The sequence below is a fragment of the Simochromis diagramma genome, unplaced genomic scaffold (assembly GCF_900408965.1).
Source record: "Simochromis diagramma unplaced genomic scaffold, fSimDia1.1 OVJJ01000361.1, whole genome shotgun sequence".
Classification (NCBI taxonomy): domain Eukaryota; kingdom Metazoa; phylum Chordata; class Actinopteri; order Cichliformes; family Cichlidae; genus Simochromis; species Simochromis diagramma.
In genome coordinates this window covers 16,480,633-16,500,115 of record NW_024386860.1, presented here as the reverse complement: position 1 = coordinate 16,500,115, position 19,483 = coordinate 16,480,633, and the positions used below count along the sequence as shown (strand labels likewise).

Genomic DNA, 19,483 nt, shown 5'->3' with positions numbered 1-19,483 from the left:
GTCGTAAAAGAACAGTTAAACCTGGGTTCAGACCTTCGACTTAACCAGCTTGAAGTCTAATCACATAAAACTGAAGACATAAAAACATAATTCAACAAGCTGGCAGCGACAATTAATGAGTATCCTGTTAGTGCTATGGACAGTTGTCAAGTTGTCTGCGAGTGAGTGATGCATAACTACTGAAAGGAAAGGCAAAAAATACTTGCAAAACTAGTGCGGTGTCATGGTGGTCATGCATCCATGCATCCATGCATCCATCAATCCTCCCAGAACTGAAAATGATGCTACAGTAGTGCCGTATAGTAAGTACCACAGACTCAACTGTTAAAATGTCCAACTTTAGCATTAAAAATCAGGTTTACAGCAGGTTAAAAAAGAAAAACTGTTTTCACTTCTATGGATAGTTTCTCCCTAACACACAGAAAGCTGTAGCTCATTACTGTCTGTTAGGTCTCATCTCCACTAATTAGAGTCCTCGACCTCTACATTTTCCATGATATTAGTGCCTATGAAAGCAGGATATTTTTTTAAATGGAAAAGTTTGGTTAGTGTAGGTATTGATGAAATTATAGTATTGTATTAGTCTCTTAGCACTGATCTGTTGTATTCACTCAGTTTACTAAGGCCTGAGCTGGATCCTTTCAGTGCTAAGACTTAAAAATCCATCCTGGGCTCCTCGTGATGTCTCCAAGACTGAGAGCAAAAACTAGAAAACTAGGAGGGGAAACTAATTTCATATGCTTCTACTGGCAACCCGATTCCTTCGATAGCAATATCTCATTATTGTTGCTGACGGTGGGACAAAAGCTTCGCATTCTGGCTCAACTCGATCTTCAAAATGAAGGTTCAGCACAAACATGCCAGTCCAGCTCACTTTTCACCTTGGCATCCCAAATGAATGAATGAGATCCTCGGATACATAAAACCCCTCCGCCTGAGGCAGCATCTCTTTGCCACTCCGCTCCACCCTTTTTTCTTTTTTCTTTTTTCCTCCATCAACTGGTTTCGTAAAATTGAAATTCCCAGAAAGAAAGTCAGACAGAGATGGAAACAGACTATAAAGAGTTGAGACTCTGCCAGGTGTCAGGCCAGCTGTGCGTCATGTAACAGACAAATATCATTAAAACTGTTTGATGGCAACAGCAGCTTTACACATTCCAGGTGAATTAGTCTTTGAAAACATTACAGGAGGAAGAGCTCACCAAAACAAAATGTTGGGTTGGAGTTTGGACGCTCAAGGCCAGCACATATTCAATAACTCAGACTATTCTCAGAGCACAAAAACATTCAGTCCAAACAGGAAACAGTTTTTAACTGTCAGGATTTCTCACATTGTTGACTGAGTACAGGATGTGTTACTTTAGCAACATACGGGGCTTTCCTTCACGCTAACTTCAGTTTAGATGAGAGAGAACGACGTGGAGGATGAGACAATACAGCTGAGATGCATGTGAACCATGTGTGTTTTATTTGTTTTCATGCACATTTGTTTCTCATTTTCAGCTGCAGAGTGAAAGGTTTCTGTCCTCTTGAACCAACAGGGAGGATAAGCTCAGGTTTGGTTATATCTGTGGAAACAGTGGTATCCATACTGACAAAGAGAAAATACTGGACACAGAAACAATCCTCAGCCTCCCAGTGTCGGAAAACTTCCTCTTCCATGTGATAATGTGATAGTGATAGTGTCTATCAAGGTGAAAAATCCTTTTATTTTTTTAACTGTTTTACTGAAACATCCATCTAAAGCAACGAACGCAAAGAAAATTTAATACCTTTCTCAACATCGAGATCGAAACCCAAGTATGCAAATATCGATGCTGAGGTCTCTTGTCCATCAGTCAACAAGCTGTAAAGCTGGTTGACAGCCTTTAAATCCCACAGTAACATTAGACTCTGGAAAGAGGGGATTGTGAAGATGCTCTGAAGGGGGTCCTGGCCTCTTGGCTTTGTGTGTGAATGGACAGTATCTCCCCCCTTCCCCAGTCACAGCATTGAAGCGGTACATGATCTACCTATGGCTGCTGAGCTGTCCTGACCCGTTTAGGCCTCCTGCAGGCCGGCTCGGTTTCTGAGGTCCTGTGTCCTGGTGTCACATGAGAACACCATCGATGTCTCATGCTGCCCTTTAACTACTGACAGAACAAGACAATGTCTGCAAATATATTTTGGATTCCACAAACTGCTTTTTCAGCTCATCAATGCGTCTGGCTTGAGAGGACACATATTTAAGACCCTTTTTAATCACAGCTTGAGACGGGCTACAAAGTAACAAAAACATCACTGTGCTGGTGGCGTGAGACCCAATGAGACGGTTTTAACATGAGGAGGGTTGACAAATGAGCCATTCTTCTGAAGAGTGTCTGCATGTATGCATTCAAGCAGGGAGAGAGAAAGAGCGAGTCGACGGGTGCAACGTGAGCCCCTTCACTCAGATCGGTAACACTAACTCGTGATTTCTTTGTGTCTGAAAGTCAACTTGTTCTCACAAATTGCCTCAACACTTTCTCTACAGAGGATAAATTCCCCTGCCTGAAATCCAAGTCTGTAGTTTTAGGACAGAAAATTTAGATCTCAACAGAAAAAGAAAAAAAAAAAATCATGACAAGGCTCCAAATACACATCTGACTTCTGTCTATTAATATAAGGCAGGTTCTTGTGGACAGCTGTGTTCCTAATCTGGCTGGAATGAAGGTGGAGAAGGAGAAGAAAGACTTCAGAGAACAGTAAGATGCTGTTGGAGAAGGAGATGAAGTTTAAAGCCAGCAGGGGAAAAAATGTGCAGGAGAGACTTTCGACATTTCACAGTGAAATGCTAACGGCTAAGAATAGACTTTGCGCTTGTGTGCGCGCTTGTGTGCGTGCACATGTGTGCCGTCAACCATTTGCAGTGTCCGGTGAGTGTTTGCTGAAAACACACTCACTGCTGGAAAACAAATTATGCTGGCTAGATGAATTAAGGAAGTGTGTGTCTTTAAAAAAAAAAAAGATAAAACAATGTGTTGTGTTTGTGTGTAAGGTCAGTGGAAGCACACAAAGTCACCGGACACCATCAGGAACACCTGGCTAGTGCAGGGTTGGACCCCCTTTTGCCTTCACAGCTACTTTAGTTCTCGTGGCACTGATTCAACAACGTTCTGGAAATATTTATCAGAGGTTTTGCTCCATGTTGGCGTGACAGCATCACACAGTTGCTGCAGATTTGCTGGCTGCACATCCGTGATGTGAATCTCATGTTCCATCCCAAAGGTGCTCTGTTGGACTGAGATCCAGTGACTGGGGAGGCCATTTGAGCACAGTGAACTTACTGGCATGTTCAATGAACCATTTTGAGATGGTCCGAGCTTCGTGACATGGCACTTTACCTCCTAGCTGCAGCCATTAGGCTGTGTTGTTTAAATTATGCTTAAATGGTAATAACGGGCCCAAAGTGTGCCATGAAAATATCCCAGACACCACCAGCAGCAGCAGCCTGAACCACTGATACCCGGATGGATCCATGCTTTCATCATCTGAATGTCGCAGCACAAATTGAGACTCGTCAGATCAGTCCACGTTTTACCATCTTAGTGGTAGCCTCAGTTTCCTGTTCTTAGCTGGCAGGACTGGTCTTCTGCTACTGTAGCCTGTCCGCCGTATTCAGAGATACTTCTTATAAAAGTATGGAGAAGAGCGATTGTTTGAGTTGCTGTTACCTTCCTATCAGCTGAAAGCAGTCTTGATATCCACTTTTGACCTCTGGCATCAATAAGTGATCAGAGAACTGCCGCTCACCGACTATTTTCTCTTCTTCTGACTATCCTCTGTAAACAAGATGGTTGTCTGGGAAAATCCCAGTAGTTCAGCAGTTTCTGAAATACTCAGACCTGCCCCTCTGGCACCAGCAACCACACCACGTTTAAAGTCTCTTAAATCACCTGTATTCCTCATTCTGATGTTCAGTTTGAACCTCAGCAGGTCCTCATTTTCCACAGTGATGCATGCACACACACAAGACTAAAAAAAGACCTATATAAAACCTTTCACTGCTATCAGACCAGCACAAATGAGTTGTCAAACCACACCTATATTCAACTGCAACCTTTACACTGACCTCATTTACACACCAGTTTCATGGTCACTTCCACCTCATCAGCTGTCCCCAAGGCCCCACTTGGTCACAGTGACACACATATACAGGAAAACAATAAAAGAGAAAATAGGGTTGGTGCAGTATTTAATATGTGTTTATACTCAGGATAAATATACTTTTATACTAGCAGTTACACATAGGTTAAAAAGTACTTGATAGGGGTTTAAGTTTATTAGACCTGTGGTTCAGGTCAATGCGCTCTGTAGGGCAATTGCTGCTGTTAGCTTTAGCAGCTTTGTTATCGCGCCTTTGAAAAATAAAAGGAGCAAAATGACAAAAACCGAGAAGAATTGGACAAAACGTTCCACACACACTGAACCTGAAAAGGGTCAAATAGGATTCCTGACCTCATAAACTCCCAAACAGCTCACACATGCAAACACATTTCTACTCAGTCTGCTCTGGGATGCTGAGCTGGGAGAAGCTGCTGATACGCAGCGTTAAAGATTAGCCTGCGTCAGATCAAGGAACTGTGGTCTGCTGCCATTCTTGTGAAAACCTCCAGTGCTGACACAAGAATATGAGCAGGCCTTGGCTCAGGGAATAACCCACACTGTATACCGGCAGTCCTGCACTGGTCAGCAGATTATCCCTCGGGAAGAGGCTTGAACCCTGGTAAACCTAGAAGGCTAAATTCTCTCCACAGCAGGAGTTTTACCAGCCGAGGAGGGCACAAGAAAGTGATTTCAGGCTGACACATGTAAGGTTATATCTCCAAAAAACATTTGATATATATAAAAAAAAGAAGAAGAAGTGTAATATGCAACACTTGTTTTGTGAAAGGATTAAATTCCTGTGTAAGTGCACCATAGATCTGCTGAAACCCATATGACACAAAACTCTCTACACTGCTCAGCATGAGCTGAAACTCACAGGCACCATCACTGCTCCCAAATCACTGACATCACAGCAGCTTTAAGGACGAGGGGCTTTATCTTCATCAGGAACTGATTTACATGTGCGAAACTAAAGCACTTCCTGCTTCCGTCTGACCACATTTCATTCGACAATAAAGCCACCTGACTTTCTGATTTCATCTAATGTATTGTATTATTCTTCATAGAGGTTTACAGATTTCTCTCATGTGTGTTTCAAGCTTTTCCACTGCAGATGTTTTCCTACATCAAAGGCAAAGCACCTGCTGTGGCATTCCTCCATCCGGCGGGGCTACAAGTGTAATATGGAAATTTTAACCCGAAGAGAACAATGAAAGCAGCAGCAGCAGCTTTATGTGGAGATATTTTTACTGACCTTGAAGCTACGGGGAAAATCATTGTGGAGTTTGTGCTGACTAAATTGACAGAGATTTTAATCAGTCCAAAACAAGACAAGAGCAAATGACGTTGTAATACGAGTATTCAGCAGATTTGAGGTGAAAAACATAAATGAATAAACAGAGGAGAACACGGGGAGGGAAACATGTGGTTCGGATGTAGACTTAACGTTGCAGCTGTTTCTTTTTTTTTTTTTTTCAAATCATAGAAACAAAACAAGTCCAGGAAAGAGCCTGTATGTAAAAGATGGAAGGCATCACAGTGATGTTTGCATTATGTAGCATCAAACTGACACATCCAATTTTGTGACTCTAAAAATTAGCAAAACTTCAAAAGTGAACTTTATATTTTATCCAAAATAATCTGAAACTAGTGACTGGATCCAAAATTTAAACACAGGGGTCCCCCCCGTGTTTCATCCAACTTCCAAACACATTTGCAAAGGAAAACAGAGCATCTGCTTTATAAAACAAAACCAAACAAGGAAAATTAATGCAATGTTTGTTTTTGTAAAAAAGCAAAAATCCTAATTGGAAGTCAAATCAGATTACTTGGCCATCCACAGTAGTGACTATTTCAATGATGTCTTTAGACATAACTACAAAATCAGTTTGTAAAAGCATAATCTTACCTGGTAAGCATCGGAGCCCAAACAGATCTCGACTCCTCGCGTTTACCCCGGTCTGACTCAGCATCCTCTCCTGAAGGCAAAGACAGCAGACATGAACATCATTTAAAAGGAGGAAAGCCAAACAAGCTCTGTACAAACGTAAAAATATACCTGCACATATGAGGCTCATTTTATATTTAAACCCTTCATTAGTTGAAATGAACCTTTGTCCCATATTTGCTCAGATAACCAACCAGCTCCTCAGCCCACAGAGTTCATCAAATCAGATAAGCAAATAACCCTCCTCACCAACACTTTACAGAGACCCTAAACACCACACTGGCAATGAAAGTTTTCTACTTTTGAAATGAATAATCTATTTCTGACCTCGACCACAAACTGTTTACACGAGAAATCCAAATGCAGACAAAACAACAGCGAGTCGACTCCTGGCGGGAGCATCGCGTCACCTCCGGCCTCGATTACATTTAAACCATGGCTCTGGCCGACGCCCTCATTAAAGTCTGACTCTCAGTCTCAGTGGACTTGTTTTCAAAGACAAAGAAACAAAGCCAACCGCACAAAGTCCCATGATTCTTAATTTCCATGTTGCTTTTCTGTTTGTTCCTGCTTTCTCTGGTCTCACGTACTTGAGCAGGACTGGGAGCAGAATCCAAGCCCACAGAGCCACTGAGGTTTCTATAATCAGGCCGTGAGCTTACTAGCACACATGCTTCCACTTAACTTTGCTACTAACCCCCCTTTGTGAAGGCCATTTACATTTATCGCCTTAAGAGCCCATAATAAGCCGAGGTCTGCAATGTGAGAGGATGGTATGATTATACAGGTGGCAAAGAAAGCTTTAAAATGGTACAGAAACAGAGGAAAGGCCCAAATTTACATTGCAGAGCCTCAGATTTCTCTCCAAACACTTCTGGCTGCGTTTGGCGCACAGTGAAACTATTAATCACCGTTTAATGCACCGGCTTTATCGTGAAAAGACTCCGAGTCAGCAAGGAGGCGCGAACAATAACAATGAATCCACTCAGTCGCCTGTGTTATGCTAACAATTTTGCAGTGTGGTGAATTCTGTTTTAGCGGCCTGCTCGTGAAAACCTGACGCTGTAAGCTTTGTGGGCCTTCATGAAAAGAAGAAACTGGGAGCGCTTGACAAAGAGGACCTTTGCTCCCTGTGAAGGTTGTAAAATCACACATCATGGCTCTGACTTTTCTGTCTTTCTGTGAGAGCGTCTGGCTGTCTCTGTAGTAAAAAACCCACAAATTGTGCTGCTTGGTACCGATGCTTTTAAATCCATGCGTATGTAACATGCGTGCACGGCTCCATGTTAGCCTTTGGGGGTGTGGCTACGAACGCTTACGCGACATATTGTGTTTTTAATCGAGGCAGTAAATCTGTGAACTTACACAGATTTACTGCGTTAACAAACATATTGTGGAAAAACTGGTTAGAAGTATTTTTATTACAATGCTGGTGATTTGACTTTGTGGGGTTAAGCTTTGCTTACTTCACAGAAATCTTTGCCTTTCCCTGTTATTTTTGGTCATTTCACCAACAACAGTTTATTATAAGGCTTCAGTTAAATTAAAACCCAGTCCTGGGGCAGACCAGAGCCTCTTTTGGTGAACACTAAGATGTATTGTGTATATACCAGAGTCATCACTGCCTGATTCAAAATCGGCCTTTGGGAGGCCCATTTATCCGTTTTTACCCTTTTCCTGTTATTTCTGGTCCTTTAATAAAAAATACTAAATTTATACCTGAGCTAATGAAGCCTCACATGGTTTTTCGTTTTCGTGTTATCAGATTCACTACTTTTTAAGGTGAGTAAATGAAACCTGTTGCTTGTCTTATTGCCAGGCTTTTCCTGGCTCAAACTGAGTGCTCGGGGAGTTGCTGTGCGTGTAAGCGCAACTGTTTTCCATATAATCAAGTCAAAGAGCATTTATTATCGGTATTATTTTGATTAACATGCATGTTCCTATTATTTACAAAAAGGTAAATATTTTGATCACAGCTGTGGTGTTTTTCCTCAGGAAACCCGAAACCTTTTGACATTTCTTCAGCAGGAAAAACTCCTGCGTGTGCACGTGTACTGTAGCTGTTAACTCACAAAGTTTTGGTGACGTTTTGAAAACAGAACAATAAAATACTACGAGCACTTAATGATGTCAAGTTGGCAAATTTCTTGCTTTGAAATCAAAATCCAGACTCTTAATTCTCTAATAAAACAACAGGAATCAGCTAATTGCAGTTCTCCCTGCAAATATTTTCCAAAAGATCATAAATATGATTATTTTCAGCCATTTTACAAGCTAAACTAAAATGAATAAAACTGTCTGCTAGGAGACCTCGCTAGAGAAAAACAAAAGTTAGGACACTAAAGTTTTTTTTACAAGCCTTCGTTTGTGCCAGAGCATTGTTCATTTTTTTTTTCCATCTGGCTTTAAAATGTCTGCACATTCTTTCTGTCTCTCCATCAACACCCACAGAAAACCCACAGCTGGATTCCTTATTCCCCTTTAAATACATCAAAGATATTCATTTATTTCTCAAGTCTACATGTCCTCACCGCGAAAGGCGAGTAAACTCACTTTAATAACAGCAAAACACAAGGTGAAGCGCCGGCTGTGATACGAGAGGAGAGGAATGAATGATTCCCACTTTTAGAACATGTGAAATGCAGAGAATTTAACCTTCACAAGCAAGTTTTGCACAACCAAGGCAAATCAGGAAGAGATAAGGAAAACTGAGATAATGTCTAATTTAACTTAAACATACTTTGACCACAGTAAGGCCGCCCTTAAATCTCGGACTCACGTGTCACTTAAAAACCACATTTCCAGGGCCGTGTTTCTGCTGACATGTCACTTTTGCTTTCATTGTGTGGCTTTTGAATACCCTACTATATCACTTTCATTGCCCACCCCCACCCGTCTCCCTCTCTGCCCCACTTTTGCCCTCCTCAAACTCCCTCCCTCTTACCCTCGGGGACTGTGGCCAGGGCTTATTGCAGTTTCCATTGCTCATGGCTTCCCTTTGCTACTGCAGCCAGACTTCTGCAGTAAGCGTGCCTTGTTCCTGGGTCGGGAACAAACTTCTTTCCCCAAACACGTGGCCAAAATCACGAGGGAACAAACTTATTTTTTGGTAGACATACATCTCATCATGTTCCATTTTCATTCCCTATATTTAAACTGCTTACCGCATCTTAAAAATTATTTTAATTTGCATCACTCTGAGGAGTCTCTGCTTCACCAAAAGTCTTGAATGGCGATCTAACCAGTCCAAAAACAATGATGTTGAAGTTAAATATCCTCAGTTGGTGGAGAAGGAATTTTATTTGCAGTCTTTTACCAAAACATACAGTTAAAATTTGGACTCTATTGTTAATATGAACAATCCTGGGTCTATTTTGAAAGCTACCCCCACTGTGTAATGCCTGGCTTATAGCACACACGCACATTAGCTTTTAGCCACCATTCTCCCACAGCCTGTTTATTTATATTGTGCTTTTCATTTCCTTACATGAATGAGGGAAGTCACATGGCATTGTGACTCGGAAGGAAAAATCAGGACGTGATGCAGTTTTGCTAAACAGGGACCACTTTGAAGTGTTTTTCTCGGCAGACATAAAACAGAACGTTGGATTTGCTTTAGAGCTAGACCTGTGATATTTTACTGTAGATGATACCACAGAAGCAAAAGATCTGATAGAATCACACTCAAAAGGAAAAACCTGAAGGGCAACCAACCTCTGTGGAAATGCACCAAACCTTTACTAAATGCTGACAAACAGCAGAATTTCAGCCAAAGCTCCATTTGATCTTAATAAAAGGAAACACAGAAATTAGAGAAACTGTTTATTAAATATATTAAATTATACATCAATATTTATCAATCTTTAATGAGCTGGGCATTCTAGTGGTTAATATTTAATATTTAATGTGAAAATTGATGCATCGGCCTATAGTGAACATCCAGTTTAACCCATTTCTGTAGATAACCTTGAAGCAATCATTCTAAATATTTTATCATGACTGTCTGCTAACAAGACTTTGTTATATATATAAAAACACTGTCAGTGTAGACATAAAAACACTGATAATAACGATGTGTTTATGGTGTCCCTGCACCAGGAATGCATTTCCTACATCAAACAGCGGCCCCCACAAAGCAAGTACCATAACAAACCATATGCATACAATTGGACGCACTGTCAAAGTCCTCCCACAAGCAAATCTCACAATTCAGCCGTTGTTTTGCTTCACCAAGCCCGAGCCCCACTTACTGAGCTGAGCCAACCAATTTAATTTTTATTCAAATTGTGACTTTTGTTCGAAATCATTATTAAATCAGGATAAATTTGTTCCTTTTCTGCACTCATGAATATGAAGCTCTTGTCTTTTGAATCAAACCAACTCCTTCCTTCACAGCAACGCCTCCATCTTTCCATAACAGCTCAGACTCACTCACAGTTTAGTAGAGCTCAGGCTGGAAAGACGATCTTTCCACAGAACAAGTCAATTCCAAGAAACGTTTCATTGATTAACCTGTGATCAGGATCGTTAAGGCAGCAGCTGCCTCTGACTGTCTCCAATATCAGCTACATTTAAACTGAGATTATGGTTTTTGATGTAACTGAGCAGCCCAAGAAAGACCAACAACTTTAATTTCAACAGTCACAGGACATTTTTTTTTTTTTACCATTAATGGGACGGTGACTAAAAAATGTTTGACGCTTGACTTGTGGCTGATGTCCAGCCCTGATGTCCGGTGCACTTCAAAATGTAACGCTAATTTACACAACGGATACAGTTAGCCAAGAAAGCGATGATTACACATCTTTACTAAGATCATGTGCAGATATGCCCTGACACTGCGGTGAACTCTGGAGCTTCGATCAAAGGTTAATGTTAAATGTTTCCAGCTATCGGTTGTACTTTGGAAAGAACTGCGGGTTGGTAATTGGTTTAAACAAACCATTGTGTCTCCACTACGATTTGTAATGTGTCTTGAACTTTGACCCTCAGCTTGAATAAAAAAGAAAAAGAACACAGAGATGGTCTCTCACTATATCTGCCTCTACATTATTCCTGTCTGGCTGTGGTAGACTGTCAGACAATGACACACTGTCAGATCGGTACGGTGAGGCTCAAAGGTCACACGAAATGAAAACAGTGCTTTGGTTATGATGGGAGAGCAGAGCAGTCAACAGATTTGTGAGATTAAATGCCAACTTTAGACAAACACTGATAGTCCTTGACATTTTACCAGATCAATAAGATTCACCTCTTAAGTCACCATCACCCGTATGCCACTAACTTAGCAATGATCAGATACCAGGTAACTTCTGACGACTCAACCTCTGAGCGCAGCAATCGTAGGATCCTTCTGTGGAGTCAGCAGATACACTTCCTGTTCCATGCTTCCGTCACAGGTTTGAATGAAGTACGAGAAAATAATCCATCCATCTATTTTCTCCCGCTTATCCACTTCAGAGTTGTTGGAGCCTATTCACAGCTACCACAGGACAGGGACAAGTTACCTATGTTAGCAACAGCTGGGCTAATGACGAGAGACAGACAACCATTCGCACTCACATTCACACTTTTAATTAAAAATGATCAATTAATCAATCCACACTAATGGATTAATAACTGAGAAGAGGAAAAATGACTCAGACAATAGCTCTTAGTTACATGACTGAATCTCTGCAAACACGTTTGTCATGGGCTCGTCACACTGAAGGATTATCTCCACGCAAGCAAAACCCACCCAAATGGACTGATCAATCAATACATGGACTAAAAGCAAAGCCAGAAAGCCTCCAGTACCAAAAACATCTCTCTGTGCAGAAATCTGTTTATAGAAACCAGACAAACATGAACAAACGACAGAAGCAGCCCTGTCACAAGCCCTGAATGAAATCTGACAGCAAATTTCATCAGTCGCTACACTTCCTGTCAGAGGATCCCTGACAACACTCTTCATTTAAGGGAGGGGAGGGCTGCATGGCCACTAGACAGATGACTCGGTGACTTAAAGGTTATAAGTCTGATGCGCAGCGGCCAGCGTGCCCATCAGCAGCAGCACGTCCTCCGCCTGGTCTCTGCAGCACTCTCTCGTCTCTCTCTAGCAGATTAATGTCTCAAATGGCTTAAATGAAATACCAGCGCTGGATATTGAACATTATCCAAGTGTGACAGTTCACCACCCGTGTGTGACATTATCACAGTCACTCCATACAGTCAAAGAGACAAACGACCGAGCCTCTACAGGCCAAGCCTCTCCGTTAGCGAATGGTGCCGCTAGTTAATTATCACCCAATGCCAGATCAATACCCCTTCTAACCGGACCATAAATCTGCTGTGGGGTTAAGAGGAACCCATTGTTATGCTCTGTTTAAGCCGTGGGAGCATCTGCAGCACAGAGGCTAGTGATGAATGTGTTGCCGGGGCCCCGTGGGAGCGGGTGTGGGTGACTGTACTGCTTTGGCCCACTTCTATCGGGGCTGAGATCTTAAGCCACTCTGAATAGCGCTCAGATGATCCGTCCTCTGGCATTTTTGATTCTGTGGAGCTTTGTGGTGTGTGCCTTTCATGCTGACTGCTTCAAAGCTGGCTGGGAGATGCAGATAGAGTGAACTCAGGGGGAATGCGCAGCCAAAACAAGCTTGAATATGCCTGCTATTCTGTCAAGATGCAGGCCTGCGCATCCTTGTAGCATTTAAGCGCTGCTGTTGTTTTCTGTTTCACTGAGCTGAAACTGAGACTTTAAACTAGAGGTGAGGGAGCTTTGTCAAATCTGTGGAATGATTAAATTCACTTTAGAAATTCACAAACTACTCCTACATTTAAGTCTTTGCTCAAGATTCATTTTTACTCTTCAGCCTTTAAGTCAAATTAAACCTTAGACAGGAAGCTGCACTTAAAAACTGCACAAATAATTACAAGAGATCTTTGTTAACGCTGGTTTTACATGTGCTGGAAATATAAAGTTGACCTTGACTTTCACCTTTCAATCTTCTTGGTTCGACTTTTAAATTTAATATTTGCAATAATTAGTACAGTTTCTGAGTGCAGCTTCATACCAGAGATCGCCAGCACTAGTTGATAAATTAGGACGTCACAAACTCCCTTTGGTTAACACATTTTCCTCCCAAGCAAAAGATCCCACTTAGATTGCAGTAGGAGACACAAAGCCAGCCCCGTGCACTCCCAGTGCATGTTGATAAATCAGTACCAAATTGAATATGCAAATCTATCCACGATGGCGACCCCTCAGAAATAAGGGAGCAGCTGATAATTGAAAAGATAAAAGATAATTGAAAAAAAGAAAAAAAAAAAAAACACAATTATTTGTTCATTTTTGTCACAGAGATGCTCTTTTATCCTCTAAAACCGAACCTCACTCCTCACAAGTCAAGAAAACCGACATTAATATTTAATTCAGTGCTCTGGAAGCACTTTGGTTTTAATTCATTTTTCTTAAACGTTAAATTCATTATGTTTCAAAAGTCACACTGTTGTGTTAAGTATTTATAATCTCAATTCTGATGAAAATCCATGTGTGATTACGGTTTGTTTGCCTTTTGCAACACACCAGGATTCAAGAAGATTAAACGTCCAAACGGCAAAGCCATCTGGTCCGAGATGAGCCCAGGGTTGGATTCAGTTTTTTAAAACCAATCTTAACACATGCTCATGGCACTGAAACATAAGAGTGTGTGGGTGGCCTCTGCACAGCCTCTACATTACAGTAACTCAGAGTAGTAGTGAGCTGAGGGTATGAAATGAATAAAAGCATTGAAGCTGAAGTTAAGATACGTTAATTTCCTAAATCTCAGGCACATGGGATTCAGGCGGGGGGGATGTGATGATTCCTGAAAGTCTCGTTCTGAGGTAATCAAATTCAAATGTCTTGAACCGCAAAACCACTGTCTCCATGGTGACAGCCAGATGTTGTGCAGCGCACATCACCTCCCCACCCCACTCCACATGCAAGCCTCGCTTGAGGGCAGAGTACAGGCATCTGTTACCATTTCCCCCTGCGGCTGCTGAAAATAACCGAGGAGAGACAGGCAACACAAAGACGCAGCCAAGAGTCTGTTCCCGAAGGAAAAAGGCGGATCCTGACGCATTCATACTGCCTGTGTGTACGCACAGCTTTGTGCTGCACATCAAACCAACGGCCTCTTCAAATCCCCACCCCCTCAGGAGCTCCTAAATGGGGACAGCATCAAAAAAAAAAATCACCTTTACTGTGTCAAAGCCGTTCATTACAACATCACGTGACCAGGAAATTATCAACAGAGACCAAAGAAGGAGGAAGGGGGCCACAGGAAGCCAAAATATTTCGCCAGAACTAAATACAGTGGAGAGAATTGACCTAGTTGACTAAAACCAGCGGTTCCCAAATGAGGCGGCTTTTGATTTTGTGACAGTCATAAATTATGATGGAATTGCTCAGTTTTTTTATTATTTATGCATGTAACAAACAAAAAAAAAAAAAAGAGAAAGAAATCCCATTTTTGAGTTCCTAAACACAAATTTTGCACACGCATCAGAAGTGCTGGAAATTTACACAGTTCATGCACCCCGACAAAATTTCAACAAAGTAGCCCCAGAGCTGTATTTTGCATACATGTGTGCAAAAGTAAAATTCCAAGACATAGCCATCATCTGAACACAACAGGAAGTCTGCCATTTAACGTGCAATTCTGCTGCCATTTCTGCCATTTCCAGGCATTATATGTTAACAAGCTCATTCTAGAGATTTAATCAGATCAACCTTTAATCAGCTCCATCAGCCCAACGATGCTAAACTGCAAAGCCTTTGAGTTTTCAATGAAGAGCATATTTCCAGCACCATGACGTAAAGAAACTGACTCATTCATTCTCCAATCTGCCCCAAGCTTCAAACGCTTGATAAGAGTGCGGACTTGGAGGTGTTTACATGCTAATTTTGAGTCACAGTCATACTGCAACAGGAAATAAGCATTCTGTGATAAACAACATGCTTATGTGCTACATGACATTTTGCATGTTGGTTGTACACGAGATATAGCAACACCCTGCACAATAATGGCTGTTCTAACCACAAAGTGGACACACAACGTGTTTTGTAAAGCAGATAAACACATATTTGGACTCTGTACTTGAGTTATTCAAGTAAAAGTCTGGTATTTTTAAGAAAGTGATTCAAGCCTGCAGGATCAACATGCATTACCTAAAGTAAAAGTACTCATTATTCAGAATGATCTAAATTACATCAGTGGATCATAATTACTGATCTGTACAGTACTTTAATGTCATTTTAGCTACCTATAATTAATGATATACTAGTAAATTGATATTTTTAAAAATCTGCAAAATAATAACTTCCTTAAACTTTCAAATAAAAGGTACTGAGTACAAAATGCACTATTTATGTCCAAAGCACACTGGAGTAGAAGTAAAAAGCTGCATAATACAGAATTTGAAATAACCTATTCTAGCATATCCCAAACATATCTCAAGCCAGAAGCTGCAGTCAGCTTTGGGCAAAGGGACTTTTATATGTCCTTTATTAATCCAGGTAAAAAGTGTTTTTTGAAAACAGATTAAAGCAGAAACTGCAACAAATAGACCCTTTACAGCCCCGACAGGACTGGATTCATAATAAGGTAAGTATAATAATGTAGTCATATAGATAGAAAAAGGTAATTTCTTTTTTTCTATATATAAAACCCTCTGTAAAGCCTGTATCTACAGCACTTTTGGCACATTCATATTTCAGGGTGGACCTGTGGCCACCTCATGTCCCAATCTGTGGACACACCCCTGTAGGTGACCTGTAATAGTAAACAAAAGCAGGCTGAAATGCAGCTCTCTGACGTTAATGATGAAGACCATCTGCACCGTTTGTCTTTATGTGCTACAATTTAATCCCCACACCAGAATCCCAGATGTGATTAAGATTCCCCATCCTTTCACTGGCCTTTAATTAGGTGTGCAGCCAACGATGGTGACACGATGTACCCTTACTGTAATTATAAATCTCCTTGTTATCCCCACAGAGGGAAGCAGAGGCAGCCTTTGCTCGTTTCCCCCCCTGCAAAGCTCCAGCTCTGAGCGGTGAACACTCCTGAAGAACCTCTGAGCAGGGACTGCAGATTTTTGGTTGCAACCTGACTACATGACTGTACATTTATAGCTCAGTTTGGTGAATGACGGTCAGTGTTTCCTGCATGATGACACTGCCTGCTCTGTGGCCTGTGAGGTGTTTAATCACGCACGGAGTGCTGATGAGTTATAGCACTGCGAGATCAACTTAAAGAGGTCAAACCTGCTCTAAAAAAATCATAAATCAAGGCGATAATTGCGTGCACCATTCATACTGAAGCTACATGCTGCAGGAGCGAGCCCAAAACAAGTGTAGAAAAGCTCCGTGGTGAGTGTGAGAAAGACAGAAGAAGGAAAACGAGCGGTCACAAATGGAAGGATCAAAAAACCAAAGCCTCTATCAGTGAATAACAAAGCCGTGCCGGAGCATTGTGACCTTACCTTGATGTCTGGGAGCATTTGTCTCACTTTGAACGTGGTTTTAGATCCTGTCAACATTTTTCACGACGGCTCAACTCGCACTGAACTGAAGAGCAGGAGCGGACTAAAGCTCGCAGAGTGGATCAAAAAAATCTGTGTTGTTATGAGCTGACGGTCGCGACGTTAGCGCTCTCCTCTTCCCATGTTCAGTCGTTAAAACGCGAAAGAAACGTCCGGGGGCGAGCAGCTACGCTCGGCTAGCCTGTATCACCGGCTGCTGCTACAACTGAGGTGTTCACTGTGGACACGCAAACTATTTTCATCGCTGTTGTCACTGACAGCATCTGAGACTATGACCACACCAAATATAAAAAAAAAAAAGCGAAAGCACAACCTACTGAACTAAGACCGTGATGACTCTCTTATGAAGTGGCGTGACGGAGAGATGTGTTCACCGTTAACTGGGGCTTTGCTGCCCATTGCGTAGCGCTCTATTTGTTTATGCCTTCGCCATAGTGAAACACACCGGTGGAAAAAACAGAAAAGCCAAGCGCAACAGCGGTGTGGAGCTTCTTAAAGGCACAGGACATCTTTACTGCCAAATGGAAAGTTAATAAGGGAGGGAAGAAAGACTGTGACAGGAAGTTTTGTCATATTCCTTTGAACAACCGTTTTACCTACTTTCACTTAACCCCTTGAACTCAACACAGAGATATAGTGGTAGAAATGTGAAAACTGGAGTAAAGTGATGACAAGTAACACGCTTAACTTCGTTTTTCATGACTCACAGACTACTTCAATCATATTTTAATATACTTTCGTCTTTTCTCTCTTCTCTTTCACTTCTTACCTTAACCAGTCGAGGCCCATGGTATTTTTCAGGTTAAAAAGGGGTTCTTCCTCCCCACTGCCATCAAGTGTTTTCTCATAGGGAAACATTTGATCATTGGGACTCTTTCTCTAATATTGTAATGTTTACCTTACAATATGAAACTCATTAATATCTGTTCTTGTGAACTGGCATTATGTAAGTTAAAATGAATTAAATGCAATGGGCAAATGTAAAGCGGGAAAAATAATCTGTACTGACCTAAAAATATCTGTTAAAAATGAAACATTAATAAATAAATTACATTACTGCTACAGTATCTATAATACTTTATGATAACCAGGACTCTAAGCATGGTATCAGGCCTCTGTTCTAACATCACAAAATGTGATTCTATCTTTAGCTCTGCTGTACCCAGACTACTTTAAATCCAGTGTACAGTACCACCATGTGCTAACTCCCAGTTTTGTGTTTACCCATAAAAGTAAACTTAAGAAAGAACCAATTTTTAAATGTATCTTTAGTTATTTTGTCACTAGCACCTTGTGGCAAAGCACAAAATTTGTTTTATATTTCTTTATTTTAATCTGCAGAAAAAATACCAACGACAACACACTTTGACCGACATAAAATATTTTGCCACAACAAGGCGATTCCCAGAGAGCTAATAACTGAAGGCTTAATCTCACCATGGTAAAGTCAATTTTGAGGAAGCTGAGCAAGTGGAAGACAAAAGAAGTGACAGGTCTTGGTGCGCCATGAAATACCACCCAGAAAAGATCTGATTGGCAACGGATTTGTTTTACAACTTGACAATGATCCCAAACACACTGCAAGTACAGTGAATAAAAAACACACACACACATACACGATGGGAAATTATCAGCCACAGATTGACCTTTCCAGAGTCCCCACTTCAACATTATGGAAGCAGTGTGGGGTCATCATGACAAAGGCTACAACAAAAAGGCAGCCAACATCCAAAGAAGAACAAAAGAAATATTCCTCAAGAATACCTAAAGAAATGACAAAAAATCTGCCTAGTTTTGGCCTATATACTGTGTTTCTGTGTATGTTTACACATGTCAGTGCGAGTATGTCCATGAGACACATGTTATAAATGTACCAGCTGTTCTTTAAATATGTGTAATTTTGCAAGAAATAGTTATTTTAAGAAAAGAAGAAAATACATCAGTATTGCAAACTTCTTATTAGGGTTTGTGTTTGTGCACAGTAGTGCCAAAGCTGACCTCTGTGTGTGTTTATTTTCATACAGATGAAAACTGTTTTAAGTTCATATGAAGAAAATTCGACTAGTTTGGCCTTAAATGTTTCCAAGAAAACAATGAATGAATCACATTTATCAAGTTCTTTGGTCTGGAAACTGTAGCAGAGCCGCTGAGCCAACATCTATTTAAAAAAAAAAAAAAAAAATAGAAATTAATCTCTCTGCTGTTAGAAACCAGAAAAAAGACGAGAACAATCCTGCTAGTTTACCTTCTTTTTGTATCCTTTTCTGATCCTGTTGCAGAGTCCTCTTCTCTCTCATCCAAACCTGAGCAAATAAAGCGTCAGTCTCTCTTTCAGACAAACAGAAAACCTATTTAGAGGAAATTCCTTTCCAGCGAGAACAGGGAAAGTCTGAATAGTGTAGAGCGACACTGAGCCCTGCTCAACAGGTGGGGAGAACGTGTCCCTGTGAACTATAATAGAGAGAGGTCTGGATTTTTTACCACATGGGAAACTGTTCAATATTACATAAGGGTCTCCGATTTCTCTGATATATAAAACAGTCCCAGACACAGGACCGTGCATCATCTGAGCTGGAGTTATTCAGCGATGTATAATGCAGCAAGGTTAAAATGAAACAAGTATTAACACAATGAAAACTGCTGAGTTTATTCTGTTTCAGTGAAATCTCTTTGTGTTTCTTCTAAACTACTTTAATAAACTCCTGATAAAGTGAGTGGTCTGAAACTGCGTGGGTCTTTTGTACTTACACTCAGGGGTGGGAGGGATTTGGTGCCCTGCTTTTGGAGGATGTTTTCTGGGAGCTGCCCAGTTATAGGAAAACCATAAACCCCGACTGTATGAAC

At 41.1% G+C, this 19,483-nt stretch overlaps 1 protein-coding gene across 1 annotated transcript in view; it reads right to left on the bottom strand.

Moving 5' to 3' along the window:
- Positions 1 to 17,426, bottom strand: part of mtmr11 (myotubularin related protein 11) — a 38,073-nt gene extending 20,647 nt beyond the window's left edge. Inside the window, exons 1-2 of the mRNA XM_040030818.1 lie at positions 16,580 to 17,426; positions 6,035 to 6,104 (exon numbers count right to left, since the gene is read on the bottom strand). Coding sequence (XP_039886752.1) covers positions 6,035 to 6,104; positions 16,580 to 16,636 — 127 coding nt within the window. The 5' untranslated portion in view covers positions 16,637 to 17,426. The remainder of the gene's footprint in view (positions 1 to 6,034; positions 6,105 to 16,579) is intronic.
- Positions 17,427 to 19,483: the final 2,057 nt, after the last annotated feature.